This window comes from Chelonoidis abingdonii, chromosome 7 (genome assembly GCF_003597395.2).
Source record: "Chelonoidis abingdonii isolate Lonesome George chromosome 7, CheloAbing_2.0, whole genome shotgun sequence".
NCBI lineage: Eukaryota > Metazoa > Chordata > Testudines > Testudinidae > Chelonoidis > Chelonoidis abingdonii.
Window position 1 is genome coordinate 26,384,346 of NC_133775.1, and position 20,718 is coordinate 26,405,063.

The 20,718-nt window shown below is 44.5% G+C and overlaps 1 protein-coding gene across 2 annotated transcripts in view; it reads left to right on the forward strand.

The window, feature by feature from the left end:
* The first annotated feature begins 6,128 nt into the window (after positions 1–6,128).
* Positions 6,129–20,718, forward strand: part of PTGFR (prostaglandin F receptor) — a 34,908-nt gene continuing 20,318 nt past the window's right edge. Inside the window, exon 1 of one of the 2 annotated variants that reach the window (XM_032762894.2) lies at positions 6,129–6,943. In XM_032762894.2, coding sequence (XP_032618785.1) covers positions 6,164–6,943 — 780 coding nt within the window. In that variant the 5' untranslated portion in view covers positions 6,129–6,163. The remainder of the gene's footprint in view (positions 6,944–20,718) is intronic. The other variant, XM_032762895.2, reaches the window with a different exon arrangement.

The window sequence follows — 20,718 nt, forward strand, 5'->3', positions numbered from 1 at the left end:
TCAACCTGGGTGTGCATGTAATTCCCACCTCGAGGAGACATGCTGGTGTCAGCTCTCATGGAGCTGGCGTGCTATAAGTAGAGTGTAGAGGCAGCAGTGCAAGCAGTGGGAGGAGCTAGCTGCCCCAAACATGTTCCTAGGTTCTTGGACGGACATGCACTCTGGTTTGCTAGCATCTGGCACCACCACAGCTATGTTCTATTTTTAAATATCAGAGGGGTAGCCGTGTTAGTGACAAAGAGTCTTGTTAGTGACAAAAGTGACAAAGAGTCCTGTGGAACCTTATAGACTAATAGACATATTGAAGCATAAGCTTTTGGGGGTGAATACCCACTTCGTCAGACGCATGCTTATGCAGACAAAAGCTTATGCTCCAATATGTCTGTTAATCTATAAGGTGCCACAGGACTCTGTCGTTCTATTTTTAGTGTGCTAGTTGGGAATCACATCCCTAACTTGAAGTGTAGACATACCCTCAAGGGGTTTATCCTCTTTAATAGAAGCCAGATCCTGAGAAATGTTGACTTTACTGGGAACTCTCAGTGCTCAGCACCTAAATTACGATTCTTTAGGGTTTATACACTTTAGAAGTATATTATATCCTGCAGTTGGTTGTGAATAAAAAACCATGTATTCCTGACAGAGGCAAATCAGCAATATAGAAAGCCTGCATTTTGCAATAGCAGCCTTACTAGCTGCAGCTGCCTTTCTTTTGAATTGCCTTTTCCTTCTTAAACAAGTTGTTATTACTGGTGTCTTTGTTTTTGTGGGGAACAAGGCTTTAGATTTTAAGTGTTGGCAAAATTTGGGCCTGAAATACATGAGAATGATTTTTTAATTTCTGTTTCAAAAAGAATGGGGCTATGCAGTGTCATCAACTTTTTTTTTTTTAAGAACTTTCTACTCATTTCAAGGGGCAAGTTTTGCTTAAAAACTAATGTCATGATACAGCTAGCAGTTTGTAATTTCAAGTCTTCATCTGAGTTTATAACTTTGGAAAATGTTGAATCAACACTTTGTTTCTAAAGTTAATGGATGAAATTGGTATTCTATTATACTTTTAAAAAGAATTTCTAAGAATTTATTGGTCCCAATCAGATCAGAATCAAAATGAAATTATTTCTGTTGTGGTTGCAGTTTAGGTCACTGCAGCCCATCACGGAGAAAGATGCCAAAATCTGAAAGATATTATACGGATGAAAAAAACAGACATAGTGTGTTTAACTCTCTAGGTATGTAACCAGCGATACTATTTGAAGGGAAGAACTAGAAAACAAATGAATTCAGCTGGCCTGCATGACGTGGCTGGTGGATTGGGCAACATGGCAAATTGCTTTGCTAGCAGTGAGACTAAAAGCTTGATATTAGGGGAAAATTGCAATGGCTTTGTGAATTAATTTTTAAATAACTTTCTTTCTCTGTCAGCAGATATTGAGATTGTTCCACAATAAAAACACACAAACAAAAATATTACAGTATTCCTAATTGCCACAAACTGTAAAATTGTAAATTGTGATGTTTTGGACCATTTCTGTAGTCAGGGGAAGATACACCTCAAAGCTATCCTTCATCCTATGTTTATACTCCCCTAACATAGTATATGCAAACAGGGGTGGCTCCAGAACCCAGCACGCCAAGCGCGTGCTTGGGGTGGCATGCTGCGGGGGGCGCGCTGCTGGTCACCGGGAGGACGGCATCCCACAGCTCCGGTGTACCTCCCGCAGGTGTGCCTGCGAAGGGTCCACTGGTCCCGAGGCTTCGGTGGACCGGCAGAGCGCCCCCCACAGCATGATGCCATGCTTGGGGGGGCAAAATGTCTAGAGCCGCCCCTGTACGCAAACTCAAAAGTGATGTAAGGCACCAGTGTCTAGCAGTCTGAGCATGTGATTGGAAGTAAGAAACTCTTGATTCCCAATTCTAGCTAAGGTATCCCAACAACTTATGGTCTGGTTGTGTTCAAGTCACTTGTGTTTCAGCTTCACCACCTGTAAAAAAACATTTACATGGGGCACTGTGAGAATTAGTATTTGTTGGCAGGCTCAGATTAACCAATAGGTCTGTGTCTAGTTCGACATGGAGGTTAGCTCCAATAACACATGAGAACATCATTGGATGCTGCTCATTCCTCTGGGCAGCTGTGGAAGGAGTGGGGACTCTAGTACGCTGCCACTACCTCTTCTAGGTGCCTGAGGAAGGAGAGGGTTGATCTAACTGCCACTGCTGCCTGTCCTCTGAGCTACCAGATGATGGAGACCTCCATCTGCTGCTGACACATTTCACTGGGTCACCCCTCATCTTGCCTGGACCAAGCTGCACTTATGAGGGGGACTGTGGTGCCTGGGCCTCTGGATGTGTAGAGGGGCACCAGCCAACACCATCCTGCCCAGTGGAGAGCTCTGTGTTGCTACCCCGCTCACTTTAGAGACTATGCTGCAGTTTTAAGAAGTGCATCCATTGACAGGACTTTCTTAAGAGGTGGCAGGAGGGCAGCCTTTGCCCCTCAGACTCCTCTGTTTGGTGGGCGAGGGTTGAGGTCTCCCTGCTCCTGCAGGAATCCGAGCCCCCACCCCCTCCAAAGTCAAGGAGCACTGGGCTCCGGAAGAGAGGCCCCAGTTCTTCAACAAGAAGTGCCAGCAGTGGGCCAGAGCATCCCCCTGCCTGAAGCTGGGTCTGTGCGGGCTCCTGGCACACTCAGCCCATGCGGATGGGCGGCTGAGAGGGGTGGTTGCCCTGGGCGGCTGCAGTCCTGCCCTGTCTATCTGGGGCTTTGAAGAAGTCAAGTGCTACGTATTGGTCTGTGATCTCATTAAATCAGCTGCGTGCAGAAATAAACAAGCAACATCTTGCTCATTATTAGTGCCAAGCTCCATGGAAACAGACCAGATGTATCCACGAGACACCCCCCCTTCCCCGGTCACTGGTACAAAGGACCCTTTGCCAGTTGCGTGGCTGGCTCCGCCCGCGGAGACGCGACGCAGAAGCGGCCCTAGGAGCCCCCCCCGCCCCGCGGAGGACAGTTTGGGTGGGTGCAGACAGCATGACGTGAGCGCCTGCCCCGAGGGAGGGACGGCGCGCGAGGCTCGGGGAAACGCGGCAGGACAGGAGCCTCCACAGCTGGTGCGATGCAGAGGGCAGCATGCGGCCAGCGGGGCTGGCTGTGCGCGCCGCGGAGCAACGGGCTGCAGCAGAGCAGCCCCCACCGCCATGCAGGGGGAGACTGGAGCTGGGGGGTGAGCGGCTCCGCTTGGCACTGGAGACACTAAAGGTGAATGTGCGGCTCCGCTTCGCTTCCCCTCCCCCCCCGCGCCGCTGCTCCGCTTGGCAAACTTTGCCCGGCTCGCGCTGCTGCGCCTGGGGCGCGAGGGGCTCCGATGGGAAGGGTCGCTGGAAGCCTGGCCCGCGCCGCTGTTCCAGGCCAGGCGCTCCTGGGCTGCCAGGTATCCCCCCGCAGAACAGCGCTGGGGCGGGAGGGGTAGGAAATGAAACAGAAGCTGCTGCCAGGCAGCTGCACAGCCATGCTCAGCTGCCCGCTAGCAGCGGGCGACGCACGTGTCTGCGGGGCAGTCCTGAAAGCCCTGAATGTAAATCCGGCCTCTTTAAATGAGCAGCTGTTGCAACATCTCTGTGTGCTGAAAGCAGCTTCTGCCAGGCTCTCCCGCTAGAGAGGCCCATCTCCCCCGCCGTCTTGCTGCTTGAGCAATGCTCATTTAAAGTTCAGAAAGTTGGAGGGCAGAGTTGTGTGTCGCAAGAAATGCGGGGAAAGTAGCGGGTGAAAGCGTCGAGCACCTGGGCTGAGCAGTGAGTAAGAGATGACTTGGTCTTGCCCGAAGTGATTTTTCACCCCGGGATACTCGCTGTCGCCTTGCGAAGGTGGCTGGGAGGGCAAAGGCTGAACTCCCACCATGTGGGATCCCTGTGACTAGGCTTGCCAACCCTCCAGGATTGTCCTGGAGGCTCCAGCAATTAAAGATTAATTTTTAATTAAAGATGATGTCATAGATGTCCAAGAATTCGTCCAACCAAAGTTGGCAACCCTACGGTGTGACTCACTCCAGCATGTCCCGCAGTCCCAGATTAAATATAGATAAAACGAAGCGCTAGCTGGAAGTGGCGGCCTGTACCCAACCAGTGGTGCAGGCTGCTGCTGACAGGCTGTTTCCAGGCGCTGGATGCGGGGCAGGAACTCGTGCACACTTCTGAATAGGAACAACGATAACAAACTAGAGGGAACAAATGGCTTGGCGGGTTACCTGGGAGGCACTTTTTAAAAATGATGCTACTTTGCATTCACTTTTCCCCTTGGCGTTTTCAAACATCCCGCTTCCCTGGGATTTAGAAATTAGTTCTGCCGCACGTAGCGCTCCATGGGCACAGGGCAGCAGACTTCTGCTCCCGTTGGTTTCTACTGCCTAATCTAGCCCGTCTTTATCTATCGCTGTAGTGCATGGGAGACTTCACAGGTTTGTTGTATTACGGCCAGTTGCTGGCCTGAGCCTGCCTTGCGCGAGTAGTGCCTGCTCACCTGACTTCCACGGGGCTCTTCAGCGTGGGAGGTCAAGAGAGCGCACAAGGGTTGGCGGGGCTGGCCCTGCCTAGGCTCGGGATAATGCAGAGAGGCGGTGAAGGCTGCAGTGTCTTGCGGCTGAAGGGATCTAGGGCAGAGCGACGCTCCAGGGCGTGAGGACTTGCGGAGTGGGTTGTGCGTGACTCTCCGCCTGGACTGACCGGCGGGAGGGGATGGAGAGGGGGGCGGTCGGGCTCAGTGCGGGGAAGAGGAGGATACGGGGTAGACTCTGCTCTCGGTAGGCTGCGCTGTGATCAGAGCTGCGGGTGGGCTCGCCCTCTCCCCTGGGGAAGGGCGCAGCGGCGGCTGGCTCCCCTATACATGGGTACCCGACACCGAAGGCAGAGTGGGAAGCCCCGGAGCTGATACAGCTGGCGGGAGGAGTGGGATATTCGTCGAGCTCTTTGCGGAGCCGGCTGCAGAGAGGGAGGGTCTGGGGAGCGCGTAGAAACTTTCCACCTTTTGCAAACTTGCCGATGTGAGCAAAGCCTGAGCTGCTGCTCTCGTGAGAGACAGAGGGAAGCGCCCAGCCGCACTATCGGTGCAGGATCCCGGGTACTCAACGCAGGTAGGAGTTGACAGGGTCCCTAACTCATTTAATATCAGGCTCTATTTCTGTAATGCAAGAAAAATCCCCCCTCTCCCTCCTTAACAAAAGGCAGTGTTTAGGCAAATGTAATTTGCCGTCCCGTCTCTCTCGGTTTCTTTGCTCTTTAGCTGTATTTAAATGGCTTTGCGAGGCTCGCTTTTGCAAAGAGGTGAGGGACGTAGGCACCCCAGTTTGCACCGAAAGGCGCACTGAACTCCTGCCGCTACTAGTATGTTCTGTAGTGCTGTGCGCTGGGTTTAATTGCAAGCGGAGCGCGCAGCTCTTTGGAGAGCGGCTGCTGCAGTTGATTGATAGTGGCCGGGCAGACAGCGGACGGTGTCTGGCGGAGGCTTGCCGCCTTTTGTAGCGGGACGTTGCAAGTAGGGAAGGGGGTGCGAATTTGCAGGGGGATTTGCTTTACTCAGTCCCGCCTTCTCGCAGGACGATTACTGTGCTGCGGTTTGCATGGGTCTGTCAGTGGTTGGATCGCAGAGGGGTTTTCCCTAGAGGTGTGAGTTAGCTGCTGCCCCAGCTGGAGTGAGAGAATCGCTCGAGTCCTTCCCTGCGTGCTGGCATCTTTGACTCTGCTCACTGCCGGTAGCAAAGAGTGGGCAATAGAGAATGCTGTTGGTGGTGGTTGTGAGATAAAGTTGCTTGGTACAATGTTAGATTTTGAATATGGGTGCCTGATCTTATGGTGGATCCCCACACAAGATAGAGTTGGGAGGCTGTCTCAGGTGTTACAGAATTACTAATCTCAGATCATTTCGGCAGGGCTCCAGCACTATTAAATTTACAATTTATACCTGATGTAAATGCTCAAAGATGTTATGCCACATCTTGCACCTGATAGGTCAGGGAAATTAGATTTCCACCACTACCTGGAGCGGCTGTTTCAAATATCAAATGAGTGATGTGCCTTTTGTAATGTTTTTCTTTTAAATATTACAGATGCCTTTCGATTGTACCAGTGCTGAAATGTATTGAGTGCTGCAGCTACTTTTCCAACAATGAACAGTTCAAAATCACCAGTGCTGGACGGATTAGGAAACACAACCTGCAACGCACACAATAAGATTTCGGTATTTTTTTCAATAATATTCATGACGGTGGGAATTTTATCCAACAGTCTTGCAATAGCAATTCTCATGAAGGCATATCAGAGATTTAGACAGAAATCAAAAGCATCCTTTTTGCTTTTTGCTAGTGGTTTGGTTGTCACAGATCTTTTTGGCCATCTCATCAATGGAACTATTGCCGTGTTTGTGTATGCGTCTGACAAAGACTGGATTCGATTTAATCAATCAAACATTCTCTGCAGTGTTTTTGGCATATGTATGGTATTCTTTGGTCTGTGTCCTCTCTTTCTGGGCAGCGTGATGGCTGTTGAACGTTGCATTGGAGTCACTAAACCAATATTTCATTCTACAAAAATGACTTCTAAACATGTAAAAATGATTTTGACTACGGTATGTTTCTTTGCTGTTTTTATAGCTTTGCTGCCTATTCTTAGCTTTAGAGCATATCAAATTCAAGCATCGAGGACCTGGTGCTTCTATAAAACAGAACATATTGAGGACTGGGAAGACAGATTTTATCTATTACTTTTTTCTTGCCTTGGGTTACTAGCCCTTGCTGTTTCGTTCTTGTGCAATGCTGTCACAGGAATTACTCTCTTAAGAGTCAAATTTAAAAGTCAACAAAGACAAGGCCGATCTCATCATTTTGAAATGATCATTCAGCTATTGGCTATAATGTGTGTCTCTTGCATTTGCTGGAGTCCATTTCTGGTAAGAGCCTGATACGTTTGCCAATTTTTAATGCACATCTGTGTCTGAAGCTTGTCTTTTTTATCTGCAGGTGGCTGGCTGTGGTGAACACCACAGTTCACACTTTTAACATCCATGTGTTATGCTTTCAAGCATCCTATTATTTCAGTTGCATGTGGCAGTCTTACCTATGCATCTGTAACAAAGATGGTGTTTGTTTTCATTTCTGACTAGAACTGAAATAGATTTAGCAGTAAGCAGAATATGATGATCATAAAAGCCTGTTTACGGGATCATGATGCAGTGCTAAAACACTGGTCTCCAGTCTAACCTAAGGTTAACATGGGTGTTAGTGCAACAGTAGGAGATTCCAAAAATTTTCCATATAGACCTGTCTGAAAATACTGTGCTATAACACTGTTAGGTCCCAAGCTGTGTTTCACAACTCTTTATGTGTAGTTATGTTTATAGTGAGGATGATATGAGTCTTGCATGGGGCACCCAGGATTATGAGCCCCTGTGTTACCCATCTTAGCTTCAGCAAGTGAGAGTTGGCTGCTGCTAAGATGTGTGTCAGCTCCCTGACACAGCAGCTTGTCTGCCTTCCCAGCAAACCCTTGAAGACACTGCCAGTTTAAACTTTGCTGCAGGTAACAATCGATGAACCCGAGTTCCCCAGAGACATCTCTCTGCAGTGTCCAGTCTCTCCCACTGGACACTCCCAGAAATTAAGTTCACTGCCTTTAAAGAGACAGAGCACACACCAGCCTGTTTGGCTAGCTGTGAATTCACTCTCTGCTTTAATACATAGCACTGAGATGTTTTTATAATAAAACAAGAATAAGTTTGTTAACGAAGAACAGATTTTAGTGATACTAAGCAAGAACAAAAAACAGCACTAGTTACAAACAAAACATGCTTCTAAGGGTATGTCTACACTACACAGCTTTTAGCAACACAGCTGTGTTGCTACAGCTATGCCACTAACAGTCATGCCATGTAGCTGCTGTTTGTCGGCTCTGCTGCCAACAAAAAACTTCCACCCCCAATGAGCAGGGGGTGGAAGATTAGATTGCCATGCTGTTTACGCTGTCATTTGTCGTTGGCAAAACTTTTCTTTGGGGGGGGGGGCATTAACACCTCTAAAAGACAAAACTTTTGTTGTTCAATTCATAGAATCAAAAGGTTGGAAGGGACCTCATGAGGTCATCTAGTCCAACCCCCTGCTAAAGGTAGGACCACTTTTCCCTATGAGTCTCCCGGCCAGGGTGCGGTCTGCGGACCTTTATACTTCTCAAAGGATGGAGGATTCTACACCCTCCCTGGTAACCCCTTCCATTCCTTCAACCAACTCTTTATCAGGAAAGTTTTTTCTAATATCCAGCCTCGACTTCCACAACTGCAACTTCACCATTGCTCCTTGTTCTGTCTCCGTCACCACTGAGAACAGCCTGCTCCCTCCTCCTTGGAGCACCCCTCAAGTGTTGAAGGTTGCTATCAAATCCCCCTTAGTCTTCTCTTCTGCAGGTAATAAGCCTGTTCCTTCAGTCTTCTTCAATCATGTGCTCTAGTCCTCTTCTATCATTTTTGTTGCCCCCACTGGACTCTCTCCAATTGTTCCATGTCTTTTTGTAGTGTGGCGCCCAAACTGGACACAATATTCCCGATGCGGCCTCACCAGTGCCGATAGGGGGAATAATCGCTCCTCGATCGCTGGGACACTCCTACTATGCGCGCCCAGTTGCTATTAGCCTTGGCTACAAGCGACACTGTAGGCTCATGTTTTCTTTCCTATCTACCGTACCCCCGATCCTTTTCTTCAGCACTGCTACTTAGGCCAAACAGTCCCAGCCTCTAGCAGTGCATGGGGTTTTCTGTCCTAGCTGAGGACTTTGCACTTGTCTCTGTTGAACTTCATGAGGTTTCTTGTGGCCCTTCTCCATTTGTCTTAGTCTCCCTGAATCCTATCCGTGCCCTCAAAGTTGTTGGTCCACCCACTCCCCCACCTACTTGGTGTCCCTCTGCAAATTCACTTCATGTCATTCTATCCCATCATTCAAGCTCATCATGAGAACATTGAAAGACGGGCCCTCAGGACAGACCCCTGGGGCAACCAACTTGTATAAACTGGTTGCACACTAGGGTAGTGTTCCATTTGCTACCTTACCCTGAGGCCTCGTTGATTCCGCCAGTTTTCTATCCACTTCAGCAGTCCATTCCTCCAACCCTACTTTCCGTTAGTTTGTGATGCCAATGCTGTGGGCACCTGTCAAAGCCTTTACTAATGTCAGTATACAAATCAACAGCTTTGCCCCCTCCACAAGTCAGTCATCTCTCAATAAAGCACATCAGGTTGTCAGGCATGTTACCCTTGTGAATCCTAGCTGGACTGCTTCTGCACTCACCTTGTTTCCTCTACAGTGGTTTCACGTGCTGGTTCTTTCTAGCCGTTCTGCGCCTGATTTCCAGGGATTGACGGTGGACTTGACTTGGTTCTGGTCGTTCCTGATCTCTTTTTTCCCTTTGCTTAAAGATAGGTACTTCTTGACTTTCTTCAGTCCTCTGGGCCTCTCCTGTTCGCATGCATTTCCAAGTAATGGTCAACGGACTCTGCCCATCACTCAGTAACTCCTCAGCACCTCGGATGCAGTTCCTTGCGTCTAGACTTGTGCCCGTCTAACTCTTTTGTAGTCCCTAACCTGCTCTTATCTACGGTGGTGCTCTCCTCCTCTCCTCTCTGTGTTCCCGTGTAGTGAGTCTGGGATGTTGTCCTCCCTAAAGTTGAAGTTGAGAGGAATTGCATACTTCGCCTCTTTCCCTATTCTTTCCCACTAGTGAACCCTGCCTGTTAGTAATGGGACCTACACCACTAATCCTCTTTGTTGTTACTACAATTGTAAAACTCTTCCTTTTTCCACATCCCTTCTGCTAGTTCAACTCAGAGCCTTTGGCCTTTCTGATTCTCTCTCTGCAGGCCCGAGCATAATCTATATGCCTCCCAGTCATCTGTCCAGCCTTCCTTTTTGTCGAAGCTTCCTTCTTTTGCTTCAGCTCACCACTGAGTTCTCCTGCTAGCCATGCTGGGCACTCTTTCCTTGCTGTTCTTTCTGCCATCGGTATGTATTCCTGTGCTCTGAGCATGGTTTTCTTTTAAAACTGCCAGCCTTCTCCTGGACACCATCCCTTCAGTTCAGCTTCCCAGGGTGCCTGCCCTCATTTCTCTTAAGGGAGCTGAAATCCGCTTTTCTGAAATCCAGGTTTCGTTCGCTTCTCTCCTTCCTTCCTTTGACCGGGTTCTGACTCTACCCTGTCATGATCACTGCTGCCCAGGTTGCCGTTCACCCTTACTTCCCTGATCCTCTTCTCTGTTTTGTGGCGGATGGTCGCGATGGCGACCGGCCCTCGTTGGTTCCCCCAGCATTTGTACCAGGAAGTTGTCCTCAGCGATCTCCAAAAACTTCCTGGATTGCCTGTGCACTGCTGTATTTCTCTCCGAGCAGATATCAGGATAATTGAAATCCCCCCATGAGAACCAGGGCCTGTGATCTACAGACTTCTGCTGGTTGTCTGTAAAAAGCCTCATCCACCTCTTCAATTGCCAGTGTAGGCATAGCCCTAGTGATTAAAACTCAATTTCAGCAGATTGCAATATTTGTCTAAGCAGGTTTCTCACTTACATTAAGTGTCCAGCAATTCTTGCCTTTCAGTTCAAGAGGATCCAGCTTTCCTAGGCTCAAAGGCAGCTGCATGCTATCATCCCCTAAGTGAAGGATAATTAAAATGTCTCCTCAGCCCCTTCTCCACTTATATTATCCAAGGTCTATTGTCTCTGTTTCAAGAGCCAGGAAGGCTTTTTAGGGATGTGGATTCTGTTGTCCCACTCCTCCAATGTGATTAAGTGTCTTCTCCCCTGCTCAATTAGCTTGATAGCTTTATTTACCTTATATGTAAATATGCTTTCATTGGGCCAAGCTTTGTAAGCCAGAGGACAGACAGGTGAATCCATAGTCCTTTGTCCAAGCCAAACTTGTTTATCAAGTGTACCCTCAAAATATATTTTAGGAACACATTTCCAGCACACAGGCACAATTCTTTATACCCCATCTGTGCATACATCATGCAATGATACTCATGACCAGCATGTCACCAGTTTACATAAGATACCGTAAGTGACACCTTTGAGTTATATCTGATGACAACAATGAGTGTGCCAGGCTTGATGTGAGTTATGGTATGTGGCAGGGGGGCTCTGTCAGTTATTAGTGGTGGGCACCATAGTCACAGATGGGGCCTATAAAGCCCACTTCACACTACAAGTTGTAAACCGTCTTAAGGGAGGTAAAGTTTAGAGATAGTTAATGATATCATGTCACTTTTATAGAGCAACTTTCCTCATTAGATCTCAAAGCACTTTACAAAGGGAAGTTTTATTATCCTCATTTTACAGATGGGGAAACAGGCATAGAGGTGACGTGATTTGTCCAAGGTATCTCAGGAGATCAATGGCAGAGCTGGAATAAGGTTCAAGTCAGTGCTTTGCCCACTTGGCCACACTGCCTAATATGTTGATGCAACTCATAGGTTTTAAAATCCATTTCAGAATTGCGTTAAAGAACAGTGGTTGAGCTGTACGTGATGTTTTTGGTAATGGCTTAATTTCAAGTATGGGTTTACATATAAGTGACCTGGTTTAGTTGTAGTCTAAACAGAGCTTTAGCAAAGTTTGTTGCACATCAGCATTAGGAGTTAGTGCTCCAAGCCAATCCCCCAAAACACAGCAGAGAACCTAGTACTTGCATGTTACTGGGTGCAGTGGTTCTTCCAAACTGCTTAATGCAGGTCAGGTAAGTATAAACCAGTGGTGGGCAACCTGCGGCCCATCAGGGTAATCTGATTGCAGGCTGTGAGACATGGTGATGTTGACAGTCTGCACGCACGGCCCCTCACAGCTGCGGTTCGCCGCTTCTGGCCAATGGAAGCTGCGGGAAGCAGTGGGCTGCAAGGATGTGCTGCCTGTCACTTCTTGCAGCTCCCATTGGCCAGGAACAGTGAATTGTGGCCACTGGGAGCTGCAGGAGGCTGTGCCTATGGATGGTTGATGTCCTGCGGGCCGGGAGACATTTTGCTATCAGATTACCCTGATGGGCTGCATCGGGCCACAGGTTGCCCACCACTGGTATAAACGGTGTCAGAAATCAGAGTTGGAACACATTTGATTATCATATAGTAAAGAATCCTAAAGTTTCTTACACTGTTCTATGATAGTATTATAAAGCACATCTGAACTGGGTCCCAAGGGATAGTGTGCATGTTCACACACTTATGAAAATGGTTTAACTTAACCACGTAAACTGTTTTGAAAGAGTTTAACTTTGTACTAGTGTGAGGGAGGTTAAGACATGAGCAACACTGCATCTAAATTCTTCTTTTAGAAAGAGAGCCTATACTATAGGTGCTGACTCCGGAGGTGCTCCAGGGCTGGAGCACCCACAGAGAAAAATTAGTGGGTGCTCAGCACCCACTGGTAACCAAGCTCTCCCTACCCCTCAGCGCCTCTCCCCTGCTGCCAGCCCTGCTGATCACTCCTTCCCCCTTCCTCCAGTGCGTCTCACCTGCCACGGACAGCAGTTTTGAAGCATGCAGGTGGGGTGGGATGGGGAGGAGTGAGGCATGCTGAGGAGAGGGGGAAGAAGGAGGGAAGAGGCAGGGTGGGGACTTGGGGGAAAGGGTGGAGTGGGTGTGGGAAGAGGCAGGATGGGGGCGAGGGCTTGGGGGAAGGGGTGGAGTGGGGTCGGGGCCTGGGGCCGGGGGGAGGTCGAGTACCCCCCGGGTAGAGGGGAAATCGGCACCTATGCTCTGTGCTCCTCTTACACTGGTGGAAAACGGGTGTGTGATCAGAACAAGAGTATCTGCTATAATAGAGACCAGTGAAGACATGGGGTGAAATCCTGGCCCTACTGAAATCAAAGGGAGTTTTGCCATTGACTTCAAAAGCGTCAAAAGAATTTCCCCTCTGCTTTTTTTGTTAATTTCCCTAGACTTGCACCACAATACCGTTTTAACTAATCTTAGCTTTTTGTAACATTATTGTCAGTCTCATGTCTCTCATACATACTTTGTGGATGAAGTCTTCAGGATAATAATATAGGCTTTTTTTTTTAATGAACGATTACTTTCAGTGACGTCCTGAAATAAATTTGAGGCAAGCGCAGATTGACTATCCAGAAAAGTAATTGAAGTGATCAGTTTACTTGTCAAAAAAACCTCAGTATATTACCCAGTTCCAATATTTATTTTCAGATAAAATATTTGTCCTTAAAGATTGCAGTTGATTTAATTCTAGAAAGACTTTGAATGTCAAAAGAACTATTAACCTGCCTTTTCATTCAAAAGAGATGTTCTGTTTATGCAATATATGATGAAACACTGAATTACAACTACTGTAATTGTTTTTCATTATCACTCATTCTTTTCCTTACTGTGCCCTTTCTGTTGCCTCCTTTCTAGAGGAAAAATGCTGAACTTTCAATCTCCTAAGTACATACACACATTTTTTCTAAAGCTTGTAGATGGATGAGTGCTCCCATAAATATTTTGAAATTGTTCCACTCTTGATAAAATATTTTGCATCATATAGGTTGTAGTTAAATATGAATTATTGTTATCTTGATAAGCTTTACTCTGAATCCTGCTGTTTAGATCTCTCTTCTGTTTGAGATTTATACTGACAAATGACTTAATGCTTAATTTTTGTAATTGAAAATTTATATAAATATTTTCTTCAGTGAAGTGACAGCTCTGGTTTGAGGTGAGTAGTACTGGCAGGTATTATCGAAATCTTCTTCACAGCTCTGCCAGTGTACCGCATTGTGCATATTCAGTACTTCTGAAATTCTACCTCTGAATGTCTCAAGTCCAGGCTTGCCAGATTGTCATCAAATATTGTGCTGGCTTTTGCAGGGTGGACAAATGTTCTTTGGGGATGAGAATAAAATCACAAACAGACTTTCACATTTGATTTAGAAACCCAAGTGTTGAGGTGAAAGACAAGTCCTTTAACCCATAGATTGTTGCAATTCCCAGATTGCTAGTAAAATGGGTAATAAGGGTGTATTAAATTGCCATTTTTAGCTAAACTTCAGCATAAACGTTTTTTAACAACCTGATGTCTTCTATTGTGGGATTAAGCCATGTTCTTGCAGAGGAATGGAATTGATGGTCTAGACCCTGGCCGTAGAGTGACTTCTATGTGCCTATTCATAAAGTTAAACACATTTGTAAGTCTCTGCAGGATTGGGGATTTACTGTCTTTAACTATTTTGATTCTACTGAGGATATAAAAGTTAATTTCTTGATTTGTCAGTACTTAAGCATTTTTGTTTTATTTTAAAAGTTCAGAGAAGATAAACGCATCATTATAAGGTAACTACAGTATGACTGCATTTTATTAGAGCATAATGGAGCATACATAGGTAGTGAAAATAAAATATCGTCAAGAATGTGGTGTTATAAACTGGAGACATCTGCAACATGAGACTGGAGCATATCCAGAATTCAGCAGTAAGTAATTCAGCAGTAAGTATTATTTCTCATGGTAGTACTGAACTGAAGGGGCATTTTAGGGATGATTCCAAAGAATATTCAGTCAGGCAAAGAAAATGGTCTGGGGTAAATGAGAATATGAATACGAAAGACACTTTCAGCATTGAACTGAATAATATAATAGAGTGAATGTCCTCTTAGCCTTATTCAGGCATAAACAGATAAACTAATTTCGAATTGAATATATAGTTCCTTTTTTCTGGTCAAAACAGGCATAATTTTAGTTAACTTCAGCAGGAGTTGAGGGCACCCAGCACTTGGTAGGATTGGGATCTTAATTCTGTGTTTTCCGTCTGGCTTCAGTTATGTGCATGCATATGTATCGGGCTAGTCTGCGCTGTTCTGCTGCCCACCTGTTATTTGAATGGAATTGAATAGCTGTGATGGAGCACATACCATTTTATTAGTCCATTGGTGGAGTTTTGCTTTCATAAATCAGAACACAAGCATCAGGCATATATGTATATGCCGTACATAATAAAATCCATTTATCCAGACTCCATCCCTTCTAAATTTATGGTGTCTGGTGCACATCACTTTCTCAGTTCCTTGTCCTGTGTTTGAAAGCCAGATAGTCAGATATTTTTGATCTTCTCCTAAACACTTTTGACAAGTGGGATTTGTAAATAGATTTTGGATAAATTATTTGTTTTAGATTATATAATATAATATGCACCTGAATGAATAAGATAAGGCATCAAATCAGACATATTATTTAGCAAAATATTAAATTAATATTTGTATCACACTTATTCACCAATGTAGGGGATTCTTACTAATATTTCAAGTAAAAATACCTTTTAAATGAGAAAGTGTCTAAAATATAGTCCTAGCTTTCCAAAAGGGCTTTCCATCCACGTATCATAAATTATTATTTGCTGTTCATTCCCTGAGTAGCCAAACGTATGCTACATTTCATATTAAAGAAAAGGTAATGGAAGTCTTTCTCACTGAAGTCAATGGACTGGGGTTCTACTCTCTGTCTTGAAGAACTAGTACACTAGAGAGCTTGGTGTGAGTGGGAGTTGTGCTGACATGAGTTAGGTAGAGGTGTGACAAAGTCTGGGATGGGAAAATGATGGAGGTAAAGGTGGTGGAGGATAAGGATTAAAAATACAAAGGCAGGAGTTTACCTCCGTAGAACTGCACATCTCGTTTTTAGATTTAGAGTTCATAGGAAACTCCAGAAGAAGAAACTCACATATTTCACTGTTCCCTGTATGACCCATGTGTGGGATGAATGGTCCCAGTGACTCTATGCTTGTTGTGGATTGCCTGATAATCTGAAAGACTGTTTCATGATAATATTTTCCAAAAATGTTGACACACAGCTTCTGTGCTGAACCAGATTGTGTCGTCATGTTTTGTGTTGCCAAAGGGCAATTCCTGCTCATTCTTACTTATCAAAGCAAATGGGGAATTTTTTTATGAGCAAAGTCAGCATGATTTCGCCCCAAGAGGTTGGATTTCCAAGAAAGCAGAAGGGGTTGCAGCATTTTGTGGCATGCATGTCAATAACAATATACGCTGCTACACAGAGCTGCTCTTTTGACAGTGACATGCTGCCTAACCTATTCCTTGAAACCGCTTGTTTTTGAGGCTACATTCATCTGAAGAGATTCTGACTTTGTCACATAAATTCTCTGTGGCTGAAGGGGTAATTGCATTTCTCAATATTTTGCTATTTGGAGGAGTAAAATGTACTTCCTGTAACTCCACATGGGATGGGTCTGAGAGTACATTTTTGTACAGGATCACATTTCGGCTATAGAGAAACATCTTTTCCATTTATTTTAATTGCAGTTCTCTGAACTTACCATAACTCTTCATTGTCCTTTTATTATCTTTATTAAAATGCCGGAGTGGTCAGTAGTTACAACAGGGAGCTGGGTTTCAAGGCCCCTGAGTCCCGATTCTGGTTAGCTCCCCCCCCTCCCAGTTTAGTTAGTTTAAAGGGACCCTAAGCTGCCTAGAACTGGCCACCTTGAGAATAGCACATGTAGGGAAAGTTCCTTGGGTAGAGTACAGCTGGCAAAATGGCTCTTCTGCATGCTCTTGTGCCTCTTGTTATGAGGTGAGAAGGGAAGGGCATGTTAGTGAAGGAGGCTGTACGGTTGGAGTACAATTTGCTGCCTCTGTTCTGTGCTACGGCTGCCGCATGTAGAATTCCATCACTGGGGCCAGATTCTCAGCTGATATAAATCGGCAAAGGTTCTTGGAGGTCAGTGGTGCTCACTGATTAACATCAGCTGAGGATTTGGCCCTTAATTATTACTAGTAAGGTAGAAAGCATTCTTACCGCCTTTGTTTTACAAGAACTTCTATACGTATCACTTTAGTACGTGTGTGTATATGTGTTTTAATACAGCTGGTCCAAGAGGTAACTATAGCAGGACCGCTTGGAAATAGTGACCATAATACAATAACATTCAACATCCCTGTGGTGGGAAGAACATCTCAACAGCCCAACACTGTGGCATTTAATTTCAAAAGGGGGAACTATACAAAAATGAGGGGGTAGTTAAACAAAAGTTAAAAGGTACAGTGACTAAAGTGAAATCCCTGCAAGTGCATGGGCCCTTTTTAAAGACACATAATAGAGGCCCAACTTCAATGTGTACCCAAATTAAGAAACATAGTAAAAGAACTAAAAAAGAGCCACCGTGCTTAACAACCATGTAAAAGAAGCAGTGAGAGAGAAAAAGACTTCCTTTAAAAAGTGGAAGTCAAATCCTAGTGAGGCAAACAGAAAGGAGCACAACACTGCCAGCTTAAGTGCAAAAGTATAATAAGAAAAGCCAAAGAGGAGTTTGAAGAACGGCTAGCCAAAAACTCCAAAGGTAGTAACAAAATGTTTTTTAAGTATATCAGAAGCAGGAAGCCTGCTAAACAACCAGTGGGCTCCTTGACATCGAAATACAAAAGGTGCGCTTAAAGCGATAAAGTCATTGCAGAGAAACTAAATGGATTCTTTGCTTCAGTTTCACGGCTGAGGATGTTAGGGAGATTCCCAAACCTGAACTGGCTTTTAAGGGACAGATCTGAGAGACTGTTGCAGACTGAAGTGTCACTAGAGGAGGTTTAAAATTAATTGATAAATTCAACATTAACAAGTCACCGGGGCCAGATGGCATTCACCAAGAGTTCTGAAAGAACTCAAATATGAAGTGCGGAACTATAACTAAGGTTTCTAACCTGTCCTTTAAATCGGCTTCGGTAACCCAATGACTGGAAGTTAGTTAATGTAACGCCAATATTTAAAAAAGGGCTCTAGAGGTGATCCCAGCAATTAACAGACCGGTAAGTCTAACATCGGTACTGGCAAAATTATTCAAAACAATAGTTAGGAATAAAATTGTCAGACACATAGAAAAACATAAACTGTTGAGCAATAGTCAAGATGGTTTCTGTAAAGGGAAATCGTGTCTTACTAATCTATTAGAGTCTTTGAAGGGGTTAACAAACATGTGGACAAGGGGGATCCAGTGGGCATAGTGTACTTAGATTTCCAGAAAGCCTTGACAAGGTCCCTCACCAAAGGCTCTTATGTAAAATTAAGCTGTCAGGGATAAAAGTAAGGTCTTATGATTGAGAACTGGTTAAAAGACAGGGAACAAGGGTAGAGAATTAATGGTAAATTCTCAGAATGGAGAGGGGTAACTAGTGGTGTTCTCCCAAGGTCAGTCCTAAGACCAATCCTATTCATTTATTTCATAAATGATCTGGAGAAAGGGTAAACAGTGAGGTGGCAAAGTTTGCAGATGATACTAAACTACTCAAGATAGTTAAGACCAAAGCAGATTGTGAGAACTTCAAAAAGATCTTACAAAACATAAGTGATTGGGCAACAAAATGGCAAATGAAATTTCATGTGGATGAATGTAAAGTAATGCACATTGGAAAAAATAACCCCAATTATACAACAAATGATGGGGCTACAACGAGTCAGAAAAAGATCTTGGCGTCACGTGGATAGTTCTCTGAAGATGTCGACGCAGTGCGCAGAGGCGGTCAAAAAAGCAACAAGATGTTAGGACATGAAAAAGGGATGAGAAAAGACTGAGAAATATATTATTGCCCTATATAAATCCATGGTACGCCAACATCTCGAAATCTGTGTACAGATGTGGTCCCTCACCTCAAAAAAGATTCTAGCACTAGAAAAGGTTCAGAAAGGGCAACTAAAATGATTAGGGGTTTGCGAGAGGTCGCCATATGAGGAAAGATTAAAGAGGCTAGCCTCTTTCAACTTGGAAAAGAGGAGAAAGGGGGATACTGATTATAGATATTAAAATCATAAGTGATGTTGAGAAAAGGGATAAGGAATAGTTATTTACTCTTATTCCCATAATACAAGAACTACTGGGGTCACCAAATGAATAATAATGGTGGCATGCAAGCAGTTAAAAAAAAGGAAGTTCTTCACACAGCGCACAGTCAATTTGTGGAATCCTTATGGGACCATACCTGTGTTAAAAGGGAACTTGATAAATTCATGTGACTAAGTCCATAATGGTTATTGGCCAGGAAGGGTAAAGAATGGTGTCCCTAGCCTCTGTTCATCAGAGGATGGAGATGGATTGCAGGAGAGAGACTTGATCATGCCTGTTAGCTTCACTCCCTCTGGGGCACCTGCATGGTCACTGTCAGTAGACAGATACTGGACTAGATGGACTCTTTGGTCTGACCCAGTACGCGCCGTTCTTATGTTTTATAGTTCTTGTGGTATTACCCTGCAAATTTATATCCAATGTATTCTCATGCTAACCCGAAGTCTGTCTCTGCATTACTGCTTGTGTATCACACTTTTGTGTTCTGGCTGATTAAATTCCATATTACCTTATGCTGATATATACGAAATCCATCACATTTATATCTATTCATTGCTTCTTTCCTGCAGTTTATCTCAAACAAAAAACACCCCCCCCCCCGAATCTCCTTTTATTTCCTGGCAAAATAAAATAGGTTTAAAATACAGTAGATTCTCTCTTATGGTCTCTGGCAGTTGATTTTTGGTAGCTGAATCATACATTTGAGAGGACAGGTATATTCTAAATGGAAAATTTCATAAAGAAGGGATTTAGGTGTTTATTTCATGAGCTTCAGGCTAACTTTCTAGAGGATGCTGCATCCCAATGAAAAATAATTAACTTTTTATTTGAATAAGGCTAAATTAGTCTTTGAATTGGTACAAATGTGTTTCTGAAGATTGCTGGTGGTAATATTAAATCTCTTCACTCATCTGGCCAAGTAGCTCTTTAAAAGTTGCAACTACAGAAAAAAACAGTGCCACGAATGGCACCCTTAGTATTTCTGTTCAGCAAACTCGAGAGTTTAAAATAGAACTGGTAGAAACAATTCTACTTTTATCCTTACTTTTGTTAGTTTGAGATGTTTGAAAACTAGTAGGTTGATGTACTTGGTTCTTTCTTCTGCTGCAAAGGGAAAGATAAAGACAAAATGTCTTGATAGGAAAAAGTTGATAAATTTAGTGCCAGACCTTGCTAACATTACCACCTGGCTCTGCAGCAGGCTGACCCATCCAAGGAAAATGCTGACCTGGTGCACAAGCTTAAAAAGAAATAGACATTACTCTAATGAATCCAGCACATAGTCCCAATTCAAGCCCATTTCAAGAGCTTACATCTTTCACCTCATTTAAAAGAAGTGAACTAATTTTATAGGGGAAAGAGAAGAGAGGTTTTTGCCTGAAAAATGTCTGCAGGATCTGGCTCATTATCTTTACTCATTAGAACCAATATTATAAAGATTACTGTCCTCTAGAGATTTTCTTCAGACCTGCTACTTAGCCCAGTAAGAGGATCTATGAGACTGAAAACAGTCTTTTCTGAGTCCTTCTGGAAAAATAAATCTTCTATTGTGTGTTGATCAGGCTTGCAAGCTTCATTGGGAGAAACAGACTCATTCTTCCTGATCTGGTGGGCTCTGGATGGTCAGGCAGCTTTCAGAGTATGTCCTTTAGCACAGGGAGAATTCAGTTATCATTCCTGTTTGATTTCCTCTGAATGAACTGCTAATGTACTAAATAGTTTTATTATTGGAACATTGCTATGAACCTTTTTATGAGCCTGTGTTTTTAGATGTTTATAAATTTCTGGGGAAAAATTGGCTGTTTTGGCTGAAATTTCAGCTGCTTATTGTCAGTACAAAGGAATTGTTTTATAGAAAAGAAT